The sequence below is a fragment of the Arachis hypogaea genome, chromosome 15, assembly GCF_003086295.3.
Source record: "Arachis hypogaea cultivar Tifrunner chromosome 15, arahy.Tifrunner.gnm2.J5K5, whole genome shotgun sequence".
NCBI classification, from domain to species: Eukaryota; Viridiplantae; Streptophyta; class Magnoliopsida; order Fabales; family Fabaceae; genus Arachis; species Arachis hypogaea.
In genome coordinates, this window is record NC_092050.1 from 74,321,045 (window position 1) to 74,340,255 (window position 19,211).

Sequence of the window (19,211 nt, forward strand, 5' to 3'; positions counted from 1 at the left end):
AGTTTGTTTTCCAATGGTCACCTTTTTAAAGCGTGCCCATATCCTGTATTTATTTGGCACCCTACAAAAGCGTGCTGATAGAGGTCAATTGGCACGCTTTTGAAGCGTGACTTTTTGTCTGTTTTCGTCACCTTTTAAAAGCGTACCGTTTTCCTACCTTATTATATATATATATATATATATATATATATATATATATATATGTCCAGAAACCCTAATTCCATAACCTCTGTCGTTACTCCCTCTATTTCAAATTCTGAAACCCAAATTTCAGTTTCTCTCCCACCTCTTCTGTCACCGCCGTCCGCCACGCTCCGCCCCTCTCACCGCCACGCTCCTCCCCTTTCCCACTCTCAGTCACAAATTCATAGTCCTCTACTCCTCTTCCGCGCCGTCTAGAAACCGCCATTTTCGTCGAAGCTCCATGTCGTCCAGCAGCCGCGTCTCTCAGTGTCGTCATTCTCCACGCCGTCGATCTCAACATTCTCATTCTTCTCAGCAATGTCGTTCTCCATCGTTCTTAATCTCTTCGCCGTTATCAGCGTCGTGATGCTTCATCGTTCTTAGTCTCTCCGCCTCCGTCGTTGCATCTTCCAAGGTTTCTCTAGTTTCGGAGGATTGGAGGTTGAGTCATTTCTGGTACAGCGCGGAGACCGCGAAGATCGTAGCTGAAGAGGTCCTTAAGCTCTGCAATGGCAGCGTCATTTCTCCCGTTGCCTGCATCGCTTGCCCTACCCTCTATGCTTATCACAAGGTAATTCATTATTCCTCTTGTTTTCCTTTTTTTTTATTTTGAATTTTGGAATTTCAGTTAATTTTTTTCTCAATGTTCATTTGGGTTCAAATGTTACTGATTTGTGATAAAAGTGCAAAGCTAATGTTTTTAATCAAATGGTTAATACTTTCGGTGAATATAGATGTTTATTATTATTAGTCACTTTCATTGGGAAATAGTTTGGAAATATGCGATGTGTTAAGCTTCAAGTTTTGCATTGTTTTATCTTCAATATTAATATTAGTGTAAGTGTAGTGTAGAGGATTGATTCTCTTGGTGAAGAATTGAAGATGATAGTTACAACTTTAAACCCCTTTTGAGTGAAGAAATCAATGAGCAATGCCTCAGTTGTAATAATGATAAAATGTATGTTGATGTGATTTGTTGAGTTATTTTAATTTGTTTGATGCCATTTCTGAGTTCTTGATTTTGCTTTGTTAGATATTTGAAAAATTTTCCTTTCTTGAATCTTCAGAACATGGATCCTAATGTTCCTGCACAACTTTTTGAGTATGACAAATGTTTTGAGCAGTACGGATGTGATTACACATTTTATGACTACAATCACCCTGAGGAGTTGCCACTGGAGTTGAAGCATTCCTTCAACATAGTAATGGCAGATCCTCCTTATTTGGTGAGAGATAAATTGATTTCTGAAATTTTATTTGCTGAAAAATAAATGAGGATCCATTGTATATATATATATATAGTACAAGTTATTTCAGTTTTGAAAACCTTAAGCTGGTTGATGATCTTATTGAGCACATGGGGCTGATTTAATCTTTCTAACAAGTCACAATAGGTAAAATAAAGTTAGAATGTAAGGTTAGAGTGAGTGAAAAGCTAGGCATCAATTTTTGACCTCTCAAAACCCAAGGTTACATGTTGCAGTGTTGCAGAATTATGCAGTTTCGAGTAGCACTTTGTGAACAAAATTGGGAGCAATCTAGCAACTTAATGAGTAAAATTATTTTTCTATGAAACCTTGAGATGTCTAGATTGTTCTCCTAAAATTTTAGAATTTTTTTATGTGTGGTTTGGGAGATATGATTTTTAGAAAATGGTCATTTTCTGCAGAAAGAATGTTATCTGAATTTTGGAACAGCAACTTCAAAACCACATATCTCAATACTCTGAAACTCTTTGGAGGTGAAACTAAAGAAAGGTGAAACATTAGGATGTCTAGTATTTTATGTCCAAATTTTAGGACAATTCGAGTTTTGTAGAGAAAGTTGTGCCTTCTGGAAGCAGGGCTGTTCACTGCTGTGACAGCTCCCTTTTCTTAAAATAAAATCATATTTCGAGAGGCATAACTTTTTCTAGAGAAGTGAAAGTACTATGGGACTTGAACTGGGTGAAAGATGGCTAAGTCTAGTTCAACCACACCAAAATTTAGGAGAATCCAACCAAAGATGGATTTTATATGATTTTTCTAAATTGGTTATTGCTTGCTATTTTTCTGAAGTGTACTAAATCAGTAGCCGATTTTTTTTAATAATGATAAAATATATGTTGATGTGGTTTGTTGAGTTGTTTTAATTTGTTTGATGCCATTTCTGAGTTCTTGATTTTGCTTTGTCAGATATTTAAAAAAATTTTCTTTCTTGAATCTTCAGAACATGGATCCTAATGTTCCTGCAAAACTTTTTGAGTATGACAAACGTTTTGAGCAGTACGGATGTGATTACACATTTTATGACTACAATCACCCTGAGGAGTTGCCACTGGAGTTGAAGTATTCCTTCAAAATAGTAGTGGCAGATCCTCCTTACTTGGTGAGAATTAAATTGATTGCTGAAATTTTATTTGCTGAAAAATGAATGAGGATCCATTGTGTGTGTATATATATATATAGTACAAGTTATTTCAGTTTTGAAAACCTTGAGCTGGTTGATGATCTTATTGAGCACATGGGGCTGATTTAATATTTCTAACAAGTCACAATAGGTAAAATAAAGTTAGAATGCAAGGTTAGAGTGAGTGAAAAGCTAGGAATTAATTTTTGACCTCTCAAAACCCAAGGTTACATGTTGCAGTGTTGCAGAATTATGCAGTTTCGAGTAGCACTTTGTGAACAAAACTTGGAGCAATCTAGCCACTTAAAATGAGTAAAATTATTTTTCTGTGAAACCTTGAGATGCCTAGATTGTTCTCCTAAAATTTTAGAATTTTCTGATGTGTGGTTTGGGAGATATGATTTTTAGAAAATGGTCATTTTCTGCAGAAAGAATGCTGTCTGAATTCTGGAACAGCAACTTCAAAACTACATATCTCAATACTCTGAAACTCTTTGGAGGTGAAACAAAAGAGAGGTGAAATATTAGGATGTCTAGTATTTTATGTCTAAATTTTAGGACAATTCGAGTTTTGTAGAGAAGTTGTGCCTTCTGGAAGCAGGGCTGTTCACTGCTGTGACAGCTCCCTTTTCTTAAAACAAAATCATATTTCGAGAGGCATAACTTTTTCTAGAGAAATGAAAATGCTATGGGACTTGAACTGGAGGAAATATGGGTAAGTCTAGTTCAACCACACCAAAATTTAGGAGAATCCAACCAAAGATGGATTTTATATGATTTTTCTAAATTGGTTACTGCTTGCTGTTTTTTTGAAGTGTACTAAATCACTAGCCGATTTTTAAAATATTTGTTCCAATTTATTTTTGTTCATGAATGTTAATCATAATTATTTTGTATAATTCAGGTTGAGGAATTGTTCTTTCGTATATTTCAAAAATGAAATGTTGGTATCTCAAGCACAACGTCAACTACATGGGTATTTTAATTTCTTTGATCCATTTGTTACCTTTCTTTTGGTTCAATTTTTTAAATGAATCAATTGCATATTAGAAGAGATGGCCTAAGTGTATATTAATTTTGTTTTGCATTTTCTTATTTCTACATTTCTTATCTGTGCTTCCTATCTATTTCTTTGCATTAAATGATTTATTTCTTTGATGAAGAGTAAAGTTTACTGGTTGCACTTTAATTGTTTCTGTTTTCTTTTTCTTTTTATTTTTTTAATCTTGCAGAAGAGTGCTAGTTCTTGAGACATAATATTTTTTATTTTATTTTTTTTGCTGAGTAGGCATTACTCCTTATGCAAATCTCTACCACTATGACCGTCCACAAGATCTTAGGTTGAGATAAAATGGATTATTGAACCGCCAAGTAGTGTATTGAGATACAATGGATTATTGAACTGTCAAGTAGTGTAAGTACCACCCTTTTTTTCTTAAGCAACAATTTTGATGGTACTTGTTACTTACGAATGCATAAAATTTGGCACAGGAATGAATTTGCAGACTATGCAGAATTCTGTTTCTAAGACATTTGGGACAGAGTGAAGAACTGGATAACATTCAATGAACCAAGAGTGGTAGCCGCTCTTGGCTATGACAACAGCTTCTTTGCCCCTAGAAGATGCTCAAAGGAATATAGGATTAGCTCACAAAATGGATCACAAAATGCATTTGGAATGTTAAATTGATGGGTTGAAGTATATAGGATTAGATAAATTCAGTCTTGGGGTTATATGCATAATAGGCCACTGCTTGTCTGCTTATTCAAGAAAATAGTGTATTAGAAAGGTCACATTGGATCAAGGAACTGAACTTATTTGTGGAATAATGTCTATAGCATATTGGTGTGCATCAAAAATTATTCTCTTCCTATTGGTATATGCAATTTCTTCTTTCTTATTTTATATTTGTCTCAATAATAACAATACAAATATAAAGGCACACATACACTATGATTTAAAATTATATATGAATTTTGCAAGGTTTTATTAGGAAAATTAGAAAAAAATAATAGGTTATTGAATAAACTTATAGCCACGCTTAAAAAGGGTGGTCATATTGTATAGTTGAGTCAACGACCACGCTTAAAAAATGTGACAATAACCGAAAAAATCCCTATTGGCACGCTTATTAAACGTAATAATAACTTTTCCTATCGGCACGCTTCAAAAGCGTAGCCATATCTTCACTTATCGGCACGTTTTTGAAGGGTAGCCAAAGCCAAACTAATGGGCATGCTTTAAAAGCGTGGCGATATGTCCACTTTTTGGCACGCTTTTAAAGCGTAGTTACAGGTTAACACCTATGGCCACACTTTTAAGCGTGGCAAGAGATATAAGCGTGGCGAAAAAGAAAGTGTGCCGATAGATCCACAAAAGCGTGGCTTTTATATGTTATTTTCAAAATCAAGTAACATATACCATCTTTCAAAAGCATACCGATAACTCAACAAGCGTGATGAAAAGCTATCGGCACGCTTTTTAGCATTTGAAGTTTACCTATAAGCCCACAGAAAATAGAAGCACATTGTCTTTAATTTGTTATCAATACTCAATTTACCATGCTCTTGAGTATATTTATTTTGTAATTATTGAATTAACAATTATGTCTAATCCAAATTTTAGATTGGTCATAATCCTAGGGGTTGGATTATGTAACTTGAAAGATGGTATATGTTACTTGATTTTGAAAATAAAACTTTGCTAACATAGGATAAACTACTAAGATGCATAACTCTCTCCTTAGGATTAATATCAGTATGAAACAAATTGAGAATGAAGCTTAAATCATCCTAGTTGATCCATATTGATGGTAGTGCTAGAAGGGGGTTGAATCAAGTTTTTTACTTTGTTTTTGCAGAAGCTGATTATGTTGGAGAATTTTTTTCGTTTTATCTCTAAAACCATAACAGAACAGAGTATGAAAGAAAAGAATCAGGCAAGCTTGTATCCTAGTTTCCTTGTGCAATAAAACCCACATTCAATCTCCATAACAACTATGGTAAAATTTTCACTATAATCAAACTGATTACATACACCAATACCAATGAATCATAACCTAATTCATCTAGTATCAACCACTAAGCTTTTACCCAAGCCTAACAACCACCAAGTGCTGTCTCAACTTAGCAAAGGAGAACCCAATTGGTTCAACAACTACTAAGTGCTATTCCAACTTGGCAAAGGAGAACTAATCCTAATTCAACAAAAACCAAATACACAAAAACTTTCTTTGGTTTTTTTTTTCAATGTATCTCTTTCTCCTCTTTTCTCTCATAGCTTTTTTATTTTTTCAACTCACCATGATATGCCTTTTTTTTAATTACAGAAAGATAAACATTAGATAGCCATAACACTGAAATTTCAAATGAAGCACAAAGTGGAAAGAAAATATTTCAGCTCAAGTGTATGAGATGATGCTCTAGTGTCACTCTATTTTTCTTGTTTTCAAATGTTGTTGAGAGTTCAGCTTTATAGTACGAAGCTTGTTCTTCAAATTTCATCACTACCTCTTCAATTTGTTTGTTGATTTTGCCTGTTGTAGCTATCTTTTTTGGCATACAATGCTTTTTTATTTTACTCCACTACCTCTGTTGTCTTTGGAGCTACTCCACTACCTCTACTATTTTTGCATGTTGTTTTTGCCTTACCAACCTCTGAATTTTGATCCTCTGCTGTTCTTGGAGCTGTTGTCTTCCCTAGCATGCATTTCTTTTCTATTTTGCGTCATTACAACTACTGTCTAATGCACCGCATTTTTGTTTTACTCTTCCAAACTCAGATAGTGATCTTCTACAGTTTGATCCTTATCAGTCCTTGTATCCTTGTTGTCTCTCATTTCTTTTTTTAATGTTGCCAACTGTCCCATTTACTTTTTCTTCTTTGGTCAACTATGATTTGCTGAACCCTTTCTCTTAACTTCATGAAATTGATATATTGTTAACCATTACATGAGTCGAAGCTTGGTATAAGCAATATGGGCTAAAGCTTGCTATCCATTTATTTGGTTTTGGGCCTGCTATACTCACAAATCTATTAGCACAAATTTAGACTTTTAACCCAATAAAAATGACATCATATCTTAATATTAAAATCAATTCCAATTCCAATTCAACACATACTAATTTTGAGAGTTAATGGATTAAAATGGATTTTATGTGAAATTTGTAACTTGAGACTACTGTTGAACCTTGCTAGCTGAGTTAGTATAAGGAAGGCACTTTGGAAATTTGTATAAAATCCAATAGAGGCAAAATCAAAACTATTCTAAAATTTGATGTGTCTAGTATGCCTCCACCAAAAATCAAGGTATAAGAGGCTTTATGTAAAATATGACGATATTTAGGAAAAAGGGCCTTATTGTTGGACCATCTTGCTGATATGCAGAATTTATTACCAACTAGTTCTAAGAGTGGCACCTTAATTTACGAATTGTGAAACCATCTTGATAGGCAGTCTAACTCATATTTAATTGATCAAATAAAATAAAGTTCTAATGATGTCCAATCCTTGGTTAAGTTCATGATTTCAGGTACCCGAAAGTATCTTTTTTTAATACCACGAGGCATTAGTCCAGTCAGTAGCTTACAAGTTTAGTTGATGATAGTGAGAATATTTTTCACAAAGTTGTTTAATCTTTAAGGGTGTCTTAAATAGCAAAATATATAAATAAGAGATTGATATGATTTATTAGTGAATTGTACTATAGGCTAAGTAATGTACCCTCAATCAACCCGGGTATATTGTTAGAACACGCTTCCAAAGATACAAGACTTATTGTTTTTCTAAAAGAAAAATAAAAAAGATTATTTTCTTGGAAATATTGGAAAAAGATGCTATGTGTTGGCGTTGTGGATGTTTGATTATGGTTGTGGAAAAATTCAAACGAAAGTGTTTTGCACTGCTTTCGCTTGTGAAATAAGAAATCGTGTTGATTAAGCTATAAGGCAATGTGACTGCATGATAGGTTTTTCAATGTAGTGCCAACTTGAGAGCAGACTAATGAGATCTGATGCTAGTCTCTGGTGTCCGATGACTTCTGATATTGGACGATGGAGCTTTGCTCTAGTTCCTTGAAACAAGATTATGATATTTCGGGATCGATCCATGATGACAATGTAAACTTATCCCATGAATCTTACATATGATGATTGCTATTTGTGAATGTCATTGCTGAGATGTTTTGCTGAATTTAGGATCGATTATTCATGTTGTTTGATGGATTTATGACTGTGAGAGTGAAGCGATAATTAGGTAAAAGTAAACCGCGGGTAGTAATATAGTTTATTAGGATTCAGTTAAAAGCAAGTATGTTAACTTCCACAAAATAAAAGATCTTGGTAATTAATGTGTATGATATTCAATAATAAAATAAATTAAGACATACCTGGACGTGTGCTCTTGCATTCAACCTTTTTCCCCTGCTGAGACTGTCTCACCCCTACCATTTCTCTATTTGTTCTACTACCTCTAAACTTTCATAGATGGATCTTATCATAATGTTCACACGTGTTTTAGATGACATCAAATGGCATTCTAATCACCTAGAGGATTCAACTTTCATCGCTTTGGAGACTTTTTGCTTGCTGGTAAGTGGAGAAAGTGCGTCCATTGATGGACTATAGTTAGTACGATGCGTCCCTCTGTGATGGTCAATCTTATCGGTGATACGATTTACAGAATTAAGCTTTTACTTTCATTGTATATACTTACCCTATGGTCTAATTAGGAAGCTCGTGTGTGATTGGACAAAGAATATATTCTCTTTAAGGATGCCTGTACGTAAGTTTATATATACTAACTAGAGCTCTTTCATGATGACACACTAAGTATTCCATATTTTGAGCATGCACCTTTTGTTAACCTTATATGAATGCGTTTAGATTTCATATCATGTCTTGTTTCCTACTTAGAAATCCTCACTATAATAAGTGCAACGTGCTGATGTTTACTTTTTTATTTAAATTTTATTTTGAATCTCATTGCATCATGCATTTTTAAATTTTTCCTAAATGCTCAAATTGTGGATGGAGAATACTCGTTTGATTTTTTTTATGTACCAGCATCTTATTTTTCTTTTCTTGATTTACCATTTACTTAAAACACACTCGATATATTAAATAAGTTTTTAAAAAAGGTGCCTAACTTTGAAAAAGGCTTTTATGACTACTAAAGCTTTGTTTGGAAAGTTTCAAAAGTAATTTTTTTGAGCTTTTAGTTTATGAAAAGTAGTAGTATTAATGTCTAGTGCAATTTTTAAAACCAAATTGCAGCTTTCTAAGAAGTTATTTAGGAGCTTATAAAGAAGTTAAAAAAAATAACTTCTCTTATAATAAAATTTTTTTTATTAGATTTCTTTTAAAATAAGTACTTTTAGAACTAAAAGTCCAAATATAAAATAACTTATTTATAAACTACTTTTAATATAGACATTTATTGTTTAAGCTATTTTTTTAAAAGGAACTTAATTAAACTGTTTATTCAAACTAGACCTTAAATCAACTTGTTAGATAAAGTATCGGGGTTTAGTTATCAGGTTTATGTAATATTTTGGATAAGCAAACTAGTAAATACAACTCCTTTCCAGTTGTATAATTCACTCTTTAAAATTTAGATCATCTTGAAATTTGGAATAAATATACTAGACATACTAAACTTTCATTTATAATTAGTTGCAACTTAAAATTCGTTTAGAATTGGAACTTATGCATATGGAGATTTTATGGTTTAAGAAATGTGGTCCAGTTTTGACTGCATGGAATTTTAGATTTCAAAAATTCATATCTTCAAATCCATAACTCTAAAAATTTTGAAATTTTATGTATCAAAATAAGTTTACAAAAATTTCATATAAATTTAGTTTCACTTCAATTGGACTTATATGGTGAGAACAGTAAATCCGTAAAGTTGTTGGATTTCCTGCATAATTTTCTGCATAATTTTATATATTTTCTGCATTTTAAGAAACCTAACCCCCCAACATCCACCTTAGTTATTTTCAAAGACTCAAAGCATTAAACCATCATTACCATACTTTAACAAAGTTAAACTCTAGCCCCAAGATCAAGAATCAATTCAGTCGAATCATCATCATTAACATATATTCATCAAAAGTTTCATGTCACACATTCATATATCTCTTCAAGAAAACAAACATCATCCAAGCATCATCATAACCATTCATGAATATCAATCATCATCAAACATCATAGAAATCAACATATATATGTAAACACAAACATGAGGTTTCTAACTAAACCTAACCCTTATCTTTCTTGCTAAATCTCCCAAATCACTTCTTTAGATTCTTGAAATCACAAGATCTCTTAAATCATCATTAAGACAAATTTAATCACTAGCTAGGCCATAAGACCGAACCATGTTCATGAAGAAAGGGAGAGATTCCTTATCCTCTTTGAGCTTAGTTTATGGATGCCTTGGATGTTTTTGTTGAAGCTCTTAAAGATGAACTAGCCTAAGAAAAAAGAAAAAAACGTAAGGCCTCCAAGAAAAAGCATATGGTCTAATTGGGGAAGAGAAGAAGATGATGAGAGTTTGAGCTTAGCTTTCTTGATGAATCTCCTAAGAAGTGAGGATGTATTCTTCGATTTTAATGAACAATTTGGTGTGAATATAGCTTGGGTTTAGTGGTTTCCTTCTTCTCTAACTCTAGCCTTATAACACCCTCACTATCAGAACTTCACGTTTCCAGCTGTGCTAGTCTAATAGCAAGAAGTATTACGACAACTTTTCATATACTTAATAATAAAATAGAGGTTTAATTACTCTGCAAGTCCCTATAATTTCACCAAATTTTCAGTTAGATCCCTATATTTTTTTTTTAATTGGATCCTTAAATTATTTAATTTTTTTAATCAAGTTCCTACCGTTAGAAAAAAAGTCTAAGATAACAAAATATTCTATTAAAAAAGAAATATTCTAAAATTAAAAATAAAAAATTTAATCTAAAACACTTCAATAATTTTTAAATTCAAAAAATGTCCTTAACATTTTTTAATTTAGAAACCCCATCCCCTGCCTCTGATCCCCTTCTCACCTCCTAGGCTCCTACTCTCTCATCCCCTTCGCAGATCTGATTAAAATCAACGGAAAAAAAAGAAAATTTATGGAAAACTTGTGCAATTGTTGTGAGCTTACTCACTCACTCGTTCTTTCTCTCTCGCTGACTTTATCGTTCGGCTACCAACCTTCGACGCCGCCGATCCATCGCATTCACCGGAGACTGAGAGAGAGACACAGAGAGAGAGAAAGAGAGAGAGAATCGATCCTTTCTGTGTATGGCTTCGGAAGATGTGAAGAGCGGTGAATCTGCAGTCACAAAGATCGTTACTCTGGCCGAGGAAGCTAAGCTCGCTAGTCGTGAAGGCGTCGTCACTGCCGCCGCTGCTCTTTCCTACACCTTCACCACCATCTGCAAGTCCCTTCTCGCTAGTGGAGTCGTCGGAGGAGTGTCAGTTCCGTTTCTCACCTCTTTTTTTATTTAATTTTTTAATTTTAAAATTGATTGAATATAATAAATTAATGATAATAGTTTGATTGGAATTTGGAAGTATTTTTTTGTTTGAATTTTGATGCTTTGTTGTTGTTAGGTTTCTCGAAGGAACGATTTTGATGTTTCATTGTTTCATTTGTCTGGAAGCTGAAGCATTTCGCTTCTGTGATACCAAATTATTTATTTTTAATATTTCATAGACCGATAATTATGGGAAATAATTGTGTTTTTTATTGTATTTAATGGGATCTTGTGAGTAACATGATGTGTTGAATTAATATGACCGATGTTGTTCATTTAGGAAGTAATACTGATTGTGCTCTTGGTTATATATCACTGTCTCTTTGATTAGGTTTGGATTGGATCATGATTAAAGAACTATTACAAATTTTGTGAATTTGCAACAAAATATTCATTATTTTTGGAGATTTAGATTATAAAGTTTGTTTATTGTTGATTATGAAATTTGTTTATTGGTGATTGTTGTTGTTGTCATAATGCTGGTTTGCAATACTTTATCCAAGTCTTTGGATAAAAAATCTTCGATATGCTTTTTCTCTTAGACTTGATCATACTCCCCTATCACTTACTTGGTATATATATATTGATCCAAATTTTATATATATTCACAAGCCACTTTCTGTAGCACACTAAGCTTAGAACAAATTTTTCTTAATGTCACAGAAATAACAAATTATGGAACTACACAAATAGCAACCTCTCCCTTAAACTCTTCATCTTACCGTGACTTTGGCTTGTAGCATGCCTCTTGTTTTGGTTCATGCAGTTTTGTGGATTGATTTTTATGGTTTTGAGGTTGTGGATTATGATGTTGGTTCTGTTGCTACTTCAAGAGAAGGTGCTCCTCTTTTTGAAATATGTTTGATCATTTATATTTCTGTATTAAATGGCAGGTTATGACTATTTGATGAATTCATTACGTTTGACTGTGTGACCGGAGAATCTCCGAAGAGATGAATGGACTTTACAAAGATGATCCTGCTCCAACTTCTTTGTTCTGAAAGTAAGCTACCATGATTTGATTGAAGCTTTTGGTGGAAATGGTTATCTTGTTGGGACACCTAATGAACACAAGTCTGCTCTTTCAGAATTCTTCTTGGCTTGGAAATCGGCTGTTATCAATGTTATTGTTGATCCCTATGCTGGTTCAGAGAGTAGGAGGCTGTAATAACACAAATTACATAGCCTTATGGTTTTCTATGATTTTTGTTTTTAGATTTCAAATTTCAATAACACAAATTACATAGCCTTGTGATTTTTTAAAGTGTACCATGATGTGATAAAGACACAAACTATATTCTATGAATCCACACAAATGTAAAATGTTACAAGATCATAATGAATACTTGAATGATGGAAACTGAATTTTATATATACTTATTACTACTATTTCTGTTTCATTTTATCCATTCTTTTTTTTTTTGTATGTTATTAAGATAAGGTGTTTTGGAAGTAAAAAAAAAAGAGAAGGTATTTCTAGTATAATTTGTATATAATAAATAAGCAAAAGAATGATAGTGACAAAATAGAAGAGATTATAGGAATATCTATCATTAAATATTTATAGTTTTATTAAATTTTCAATTAGGTCCCTATACTTTTTTTTTCTTTTCAATTGGGTCCTTAAGGGTATACAAGTAATTTTACAATTCACTAACGTTTTTTTGACGTTTAACGTTAATAGGGACTAAATTGAAAAAAAAAATTAATGTATAGGGACTTAATTAAAAAGAAAAAAAATATAGAGACCTAATTGAAAATTCAGTAAAACTATAGGGACATGTAGAGTAATTAAACCTAAAATAGAAGCCCTTAACTCGAAAACGTATCATTGTTTTCTTTGAAAAATCGGAAAAATACTTTTACTTAAAATCAAACAAACATGTTCATATATACAAAATTTATTACATAAGTAGCTTATGAAAATAATATACATATAAAACATACAATCCCTATCTCTCTTACAATATTATAATAATAAGGGCGAGGAAAAAATCTATAACATGTGTAAACAAATAGAAACAGCAAATCTAAGTACTTAACTAAAACTCTGCAAGCTTCTTCGTCCGTCCTGAAAAGATAAAACTGTAGGGGGTGAGAATATCGTCCTCGTTGGTTCTCAGTAGAGGATTTTAAAGAATTATTATAAGAAGATATTTTAAATAAAACTGTTTTCAGTTGTAGTGAATGTCAACGTCAGTTCATTATCCAAATTTTAAAACTTATATATTTTTCTAGTAAAAGTCGCATAAAAACAGCACTCCATACATTTCACCTCTTACTAAGAAACCATTTTAAACAAACTTACCTCTGAACTAACCAATCCTGGCCTCTGGCCCAAATTAAATCAATCAACTCGGCCTTCGGCCTATTCATGCAATCAATCAGTACTTATCATCATTTTAGCACCAAAACTCAATCTCAAAAGTACCACACTAGAGCAAGCACAGGCAAAATAGACAAGAAAAACACAACAAGTAGCTCAGATAACAGTTAAACAATTAGGCAACCCAAAACAAATTCAAACTCAACCAAAGCATGCAAATGCATATGATGCATGCCTATCTTACGGCTAATGAGCTCATTCGTCGGTTATATAGCCAAAGCCGATATGTCTGTTAGCTAACCCGGACACTGTCTCTCTGTTGCCCATTAATACCATTAGAGGGAATACGTGCCCTGTCACCATTAGAGGGATTATGTGCCTCGTTACCATTAGAGGGAATAGGTGCCCTGTCACCCTTACAATCAGAGAAAAAACACGGACATTCTTGTCATCAATCAACCTCAACCATGTCTCATTTATCATACTCATTCAAATTTATAATCAAACTCAGTTTTCATCATTCTTCTTCTTCATCTCTTTCTTGGAGTAAGTGGAAAATGCCACTGCCTCTTACCTGAGGTCTCAACTCTTAATCAAATTCAATTTAATTTTTAAATCTATTTCTCAATATCATTCTCATATTCCTCTAGCTAACTTCAACCATTTTTGAATTTAAACTCTTTTCAAAAGATAAAGAAAAATCATTTATTAGTTAAATTCCTCGGCAAAGCCTCTAGACTTTAGAGAAGCGACAATTAATCTCATTTAAAAACTAAATCATTTAAACTCAAACATAATTCATTCTTTTCTTAAATAAATCAAAATTAAATAAAACAATTCTTCAATCCAAATTAACCAAAATAAAATTTCTCAAAATTCTTCTAAAAATTTCGGCAGCACCTCCCCTAAAACTCGAACTTTGCCACCCTTCTCAGGTCCCATCAAAACCATTTCTCAAACTTTTTTCAAATCGCTTCCAATAAATCGAACCAATTAAAAAATCAAACCGCTTACATGATCAAATCATTTTCATATCTCAATTTATATCAAATTCTCATAATCATTTTCGATAAATCAACCAAAATCAACTCCAAACTTCTCAAATCATTCTAACATAATTCAGAAAACAAAATCAAGAAACCAGTCCAACAATAACCAACTCAACAAAACTAAATCAACAAATAAGAATAACCAGCATCCTCAATAATTCAATAAATCAATAAGATAAATAATCACATCTATTCAAAATAGTTCAATTTAACCATAAAACTCATGTAATCATAAAATCCATTTTTCATATTATTATCGATTTATAACAACTCTTGAAAGTAAGGTGAATTTAAGAAAACACCCCTACCTCAATTCGTCGAAACTCAAAAGCTATAGAGCGCGTCCCTTCTTCTTGGCCTGTAACCTCGGCAGCTGCAACCTCAACTCCAAACCACTTTCACAGTAACTACAGCAACTCTAATCGCAACATATAATAAACCGAAACTCAATCTTATAGCAATTAACACCACAAAATCTCAGCGACATATATCGAAATAGCCATAAAAAGGGATTTCGAAGCAAAGAAACTTACCGTACAAAGAAAGAAACCAAGAACGAAGCGGCGGTAGCTCCGGCAGTGATTCCGGCTACACTCGCGCAACACCCGGTGACCAGACAGCAGACCTAACGGCAGCAGAAACTCGGTGCGGTGGCTGGCCCTCAGCAGTGGTGGCGACATCGACGATCCCAGTTTCTCCTCATCCTCATGCACTCTCTCTCTTCGAAACTTGCCGGCGACGGTGATGCGTGAGCATCTTTCCTATCTTTTCCTAGTGAATTTGCATCTAATTTGTTGAGTTTAATAAAGAATTAATTATCTTTTAGCCAATATGAATACTACTTTGAGTCCTTTGCAATTTTGTTTATTTTAGGTAGCTTTCGGCTGGATTTGATGGAGTTTCTGCAGTACAAGAATCGAAAGAGATGGCAGCGAGGAGCGACGCATGTGCGTGACTGATGCGTACGCGTGATTTGAAGATTTGCTCATCGACGCGTGCGCGTACCTGACGCGTCCGCGTGACTTGCGAAGAAGACCAGCGACGCGTACGTGTGACTGACGCGTACGCGTGACATGCGCCACGTGCAGAAAACGCAGAAAAATGTTGGGGGCGATTTCTGGGCTGTTTTGACCCAGTTTCCAACCCAGAAAATACAGATTAGAAGCTGCAAAATGGACAAAACAAGTGGTCCCCACCTATCAACTGAAGACCTGTTAATTAATTCAAATTTAAATTCAAATATTATCTTTTGAGAGAAAAGATATTATTTTAGTTTTATATAATAGATTTTAAATTATGAGGACTAGATATAAAAGGATCCCAACCACAACATTATTCCATTCCAATTTACAATCCTAGTTTTCTACTCTGAATTATGAGCAACTAAACCTCCACTGTTAAGGTTAGGAGCTCTGTCTATTTATATGAATTGATTTTATTACTTTTTCTATTTTAATTCATATATGGATTTATAATTTAAGAATTATTTTCGCTCTTTATTTTATGAATTTGGGTGGAACGGAAGTATGACCCTCTTTCTATTTGAGTTCTTGTATTACTTGGAAAAGCTCTTTACTTAAACAACAGCTTGAAAACATATTCTTCTAAATTTTAATTATCTAGATTTAACGGGGTACGTGACATATAATCCTTTTATTTTTGGGTAATTAGAGTTTTTGTAGCATATAAACTGGAATCTGATCATCACACTCTAATTGGAATTAATAGACCAAGAAATTGGCTGTGGATGAATTTTAGAGGAGACTAGAAAGGTCTAAGGAATTAGGGTCTAGTCACATATAGTTTGCCATAAATTAAATTCTACATGATTAAAATAGTTAGTAAGAAAAGTTAATCCGGAAAAAATAGATAACTCTGAAACCTTAACTGTCTTCTCCATATTTTATTCCCAAATTAATTATTTCCATGTCTTCTGTTTAATGCTCTTTGAATATTCAAACACTCTTTTCTGTTTGTCTAACTAAGTAAATCAAGTAACCATTGTTGCTTAGTCCTTCAATCCTCGTGGGATCGACCCTCACTCACCTTATGTATTACTTGGTACAACCCGGTGCACTTGTCGGTTAGTTTGTGGTTGTAAATTACCGCACCAAATTTTTAGCGCCGTTGTCGGGGATTGATTGTGATTGACAACTATTCGTTGTTTGATTGCTTAGATTAGATAATTTTTCTTTTAATTAATTTTTTTATTATTATTATTATTACTAATTTTTATTTTTCATTTCTTTTATTTCTTTTATTTTTATTTTATTTTTCTTTTTTTTTCTTCTCTTTCGTTCCCATTCCCCTGTCCCCTGTTTTCTTTTTTTTCCTTTTAGAAATTTTTTTTATTTAAATCTCGTCAGGTTTTTTATTTTATTTTATTTTTTTTTCATTTTCATTTTTTTTCTTCGTTTTACTTTTTTTTCTTTTTCGTTATTTTTTTTAATTTTTATATTCTATTAGTTTTATTTTATTTTTGTTTTTAATTTAAAAAAAATAAATAAAATAAAAAATAAAAAAATAAAATTGCATCTTATATTATTTTTTCTTAATTTTTGAAATTAAATTTGGTGTTCCCTAATTAGTCTTATTTTAATTTTTCTTATTTAATTTATCTAATAATTTTTTAAAAAAATTAGTCTTAATTTTAATAGTAATTTTGAATTTTAGTGCTTGTTTTATTCAATATTTTTATCTCTTTACTCATGTTACCTCGCTGGGAATTCTCTGCACTATGACGTAGAGAGTTCCATTTTTTTTCTCTTGTCTTTTGTTTGTTTATGCGCAGAAACAAAGACAAGGAACCTCTCTTAAACTTTGATTCTGAACCTGAAAGGACTTTCAGGCGACGTTTGCAACAAGCAAGACTTTACAAGGCTGTGGAGTCCACTATGGATAATAATAATGCTATTAATGCCAATGTGGAAAATCCGAATGGGGATGATTAACAAAAGAGAGTGCTTGGCTCTTATTCTGCCCCTACTGCGGATCTCTATGAAAAAAGTATTGTGGTGCCTCCTATAGCTGCAAACAACTTTGAGTTGAAACCACAATTGGTCACCTTGGTGCAACAAAACTGCCAATATCATGGACTTCCTCATGAAGATCCAAATCAGTTTATATATGATTTTCTGCAGATATGTGATATTGTGAAGACAAATGGAGTGAACCCAGAGGTGTACAGACTCATGCTCTTCCCGTTTGCTCTGAGGGATAAAGCAAAGCTATTGCTAGATTCCCAATCCAAGGAGAGTTTGAATACTTGGGAAAAGGTTGGTACTGAGTTTCTTACTAAGTTTTTCCCACCAAAGAAGCTGACTAAGCTTAGGTTGGAGGTTCAGACTTTCAGGCAGAAAAAAGGTGAAACTCTTTATGAAGCCTGGGAGAGATACAAGCTACTGACTAGGCAATGCCCTCCAGACATGTTCTCCAAATGGACCCAACTGGATATCTTTTATGAAGGCTTGGGTGAGATGTCCAAGATGAGCTTAGATACCTCTGCAGGCGGTTCACTGCATAAGAAGAAGACACCAGAGGAGACTATTGAGCTTATTGAATTGGTTTCAAGCAACCAATATTTATACTCATCTAACAGGAATCCTGTGAACTCTGAGACCTCTCAGAAAAGAGGCGTGTTGGAAGTAGAAGCTGTTAATGCTCTTCTTGCTCAGAATAAGCTTATATCTCAGCAATTAAATTTACTTACTCAATAGATGGGTGGCATGCAAGTCTCAGCTATCAACACACAAAATCCATCTCAAGAGATCTCTTATAACATGACAGGTAACTTTGTGCAAAATGATAATTATGATTATGCTCAACCCTCTTCTGAACAGGTCAATTACATGGGGAGTGGTCCTAGGAATCCCAACAATGATCCATATTCTAAGACATACAATCAGGGGTGGAGAAATCACCCAAATTTTGGATGGAGGGACCAACCTCAGAGACCTCAGAACTTCAACAATAGTTCTCAGGGAGGTTTCCAATAGAACAATTACAATAACCGCCAATTTCAGTCTCAACAGTAACAACCACCTCAGCAGGCAAATTCTAAATCCCAAGAATATTCTAATTGGGAGATGATAAGGAGTTTCATGCAGGAAACCAGAGCCTCTATTAGAAACCTGGAAGTGCAAATGGGCTAACTAAGCAAGCAAATACCTGAGAGGTCTGCAAGTACATTTCCAGGTGATACAGTGGTGAACCTAAGAGAAGATTGCAAGGCTATTCAGTTGAGAAGTGGTAAAGTAGCTGGCTCTGAGACCAAGGCCAATGAAGAGCTAGTTGAAAAGGGAGCTCCAGAGGAGAAGAAGGGAGATGTAGAGCACGCCCCTCCTAAACGTGTAGATAACCCGTTTCTTGACTCTCTTGACACTTATCCAACGTTGCCAAAGGCTCCTGAGTACAAGCCAAAAATGCCATATCCTCAGAGGCTTCAGAAGGTGTCCAAAGAAAAGCAATTCTCTAAATTTTTAGATGTCTTCAAGAAGCTGCAGATCAACATTCCTTTTGCAGAGGCTTTGGAGCAAATGTCCCTCTATGCTAAATTTATGAAAGAATTATTGACCCACAAGAGAAATTAGAAGGAACAAGAGACAGTGGTGTTAACCAAGGAATGTAGGGCCATTATTCAACACACCCTTCCTGAGAAGATGCCAGACCCAGGAAGTTTTGTCATTCCTTGCACCATTGGAGATGTTGACATTCAGAGAGCTTTATATGATC

The 19,211-nt window shown here is 33.7% G+C and overlaps 1 protein-coding gene, 1 long non-coding RNA gene and 1 other non-coding gene across 4 annotated transcripts; 2 read left to right on the forward strand and 1 right to left on the reverse strand.

The window, feature by feature from the left end:
* The first annotated feature begins 239 nt into the window (after nt 1-239).
* On the forward strand, nt 240-4,451 carry LOC114925298 (uncharacterized). Of its 2 annotated transcripts, XR_003814050.2 has the most exons (6): nt 240-754; nt 1,251-1,409; nt 2,392-2,550; nt 3,476-3,547; nt 3,860-3,985; nt 4,063-4,451. XR_003814050.2 is itself a non-coding variant. In XM_072218399.1 (5 exons), exons 2-4 carry the CDS (start codon nt 1,254-1,256, stop codon nt 3,509-3,511), a joined length of 351 nt encoding a protein of 116 aa, XP_072074500.1. In that variant the 5' UTR covers nt 240-754; nt 1,251-1,253; the 3' UTR covers nt 3,512-3,547; nt 3,860-4,451. The 2 variants fall into 2 exon arrangements, 1 of the variants encoding a protein (XP_072074500.1); XM_072218399.1 differs by having other exon boundaries at nt 3,860-4,451.
* Nucleotides 4,452-10,565: 6,114 nt separating this feature from the next.
* LOC112750298 (uncharacterized) lies at nt 10,566-12,494 on the forward strand. The gene is made up of 2 exons (XR_003175633.3): nt 10,566-11,042; nt 11,999-12,494. It is a non-coding gene; the product is annotated as an uncharacterized lncRNA (long non-coding RNA).
* A 5,310-nt stretch (nt 12,495-17,804) lies between these two features.
* Nucleotides 17,805-17,910, reverse strand: LOC112753578 (small nucleolar RNA R71). Its single transcript, XR_003177959.1, has one exon. It is a non-coding gene; the product is annotated as a small nucleolar RNA R71 (small nucleolar RNA).
* Between the last annotated feature and the right edge of the window lie 1,301 nt (nt 17,911-19,211).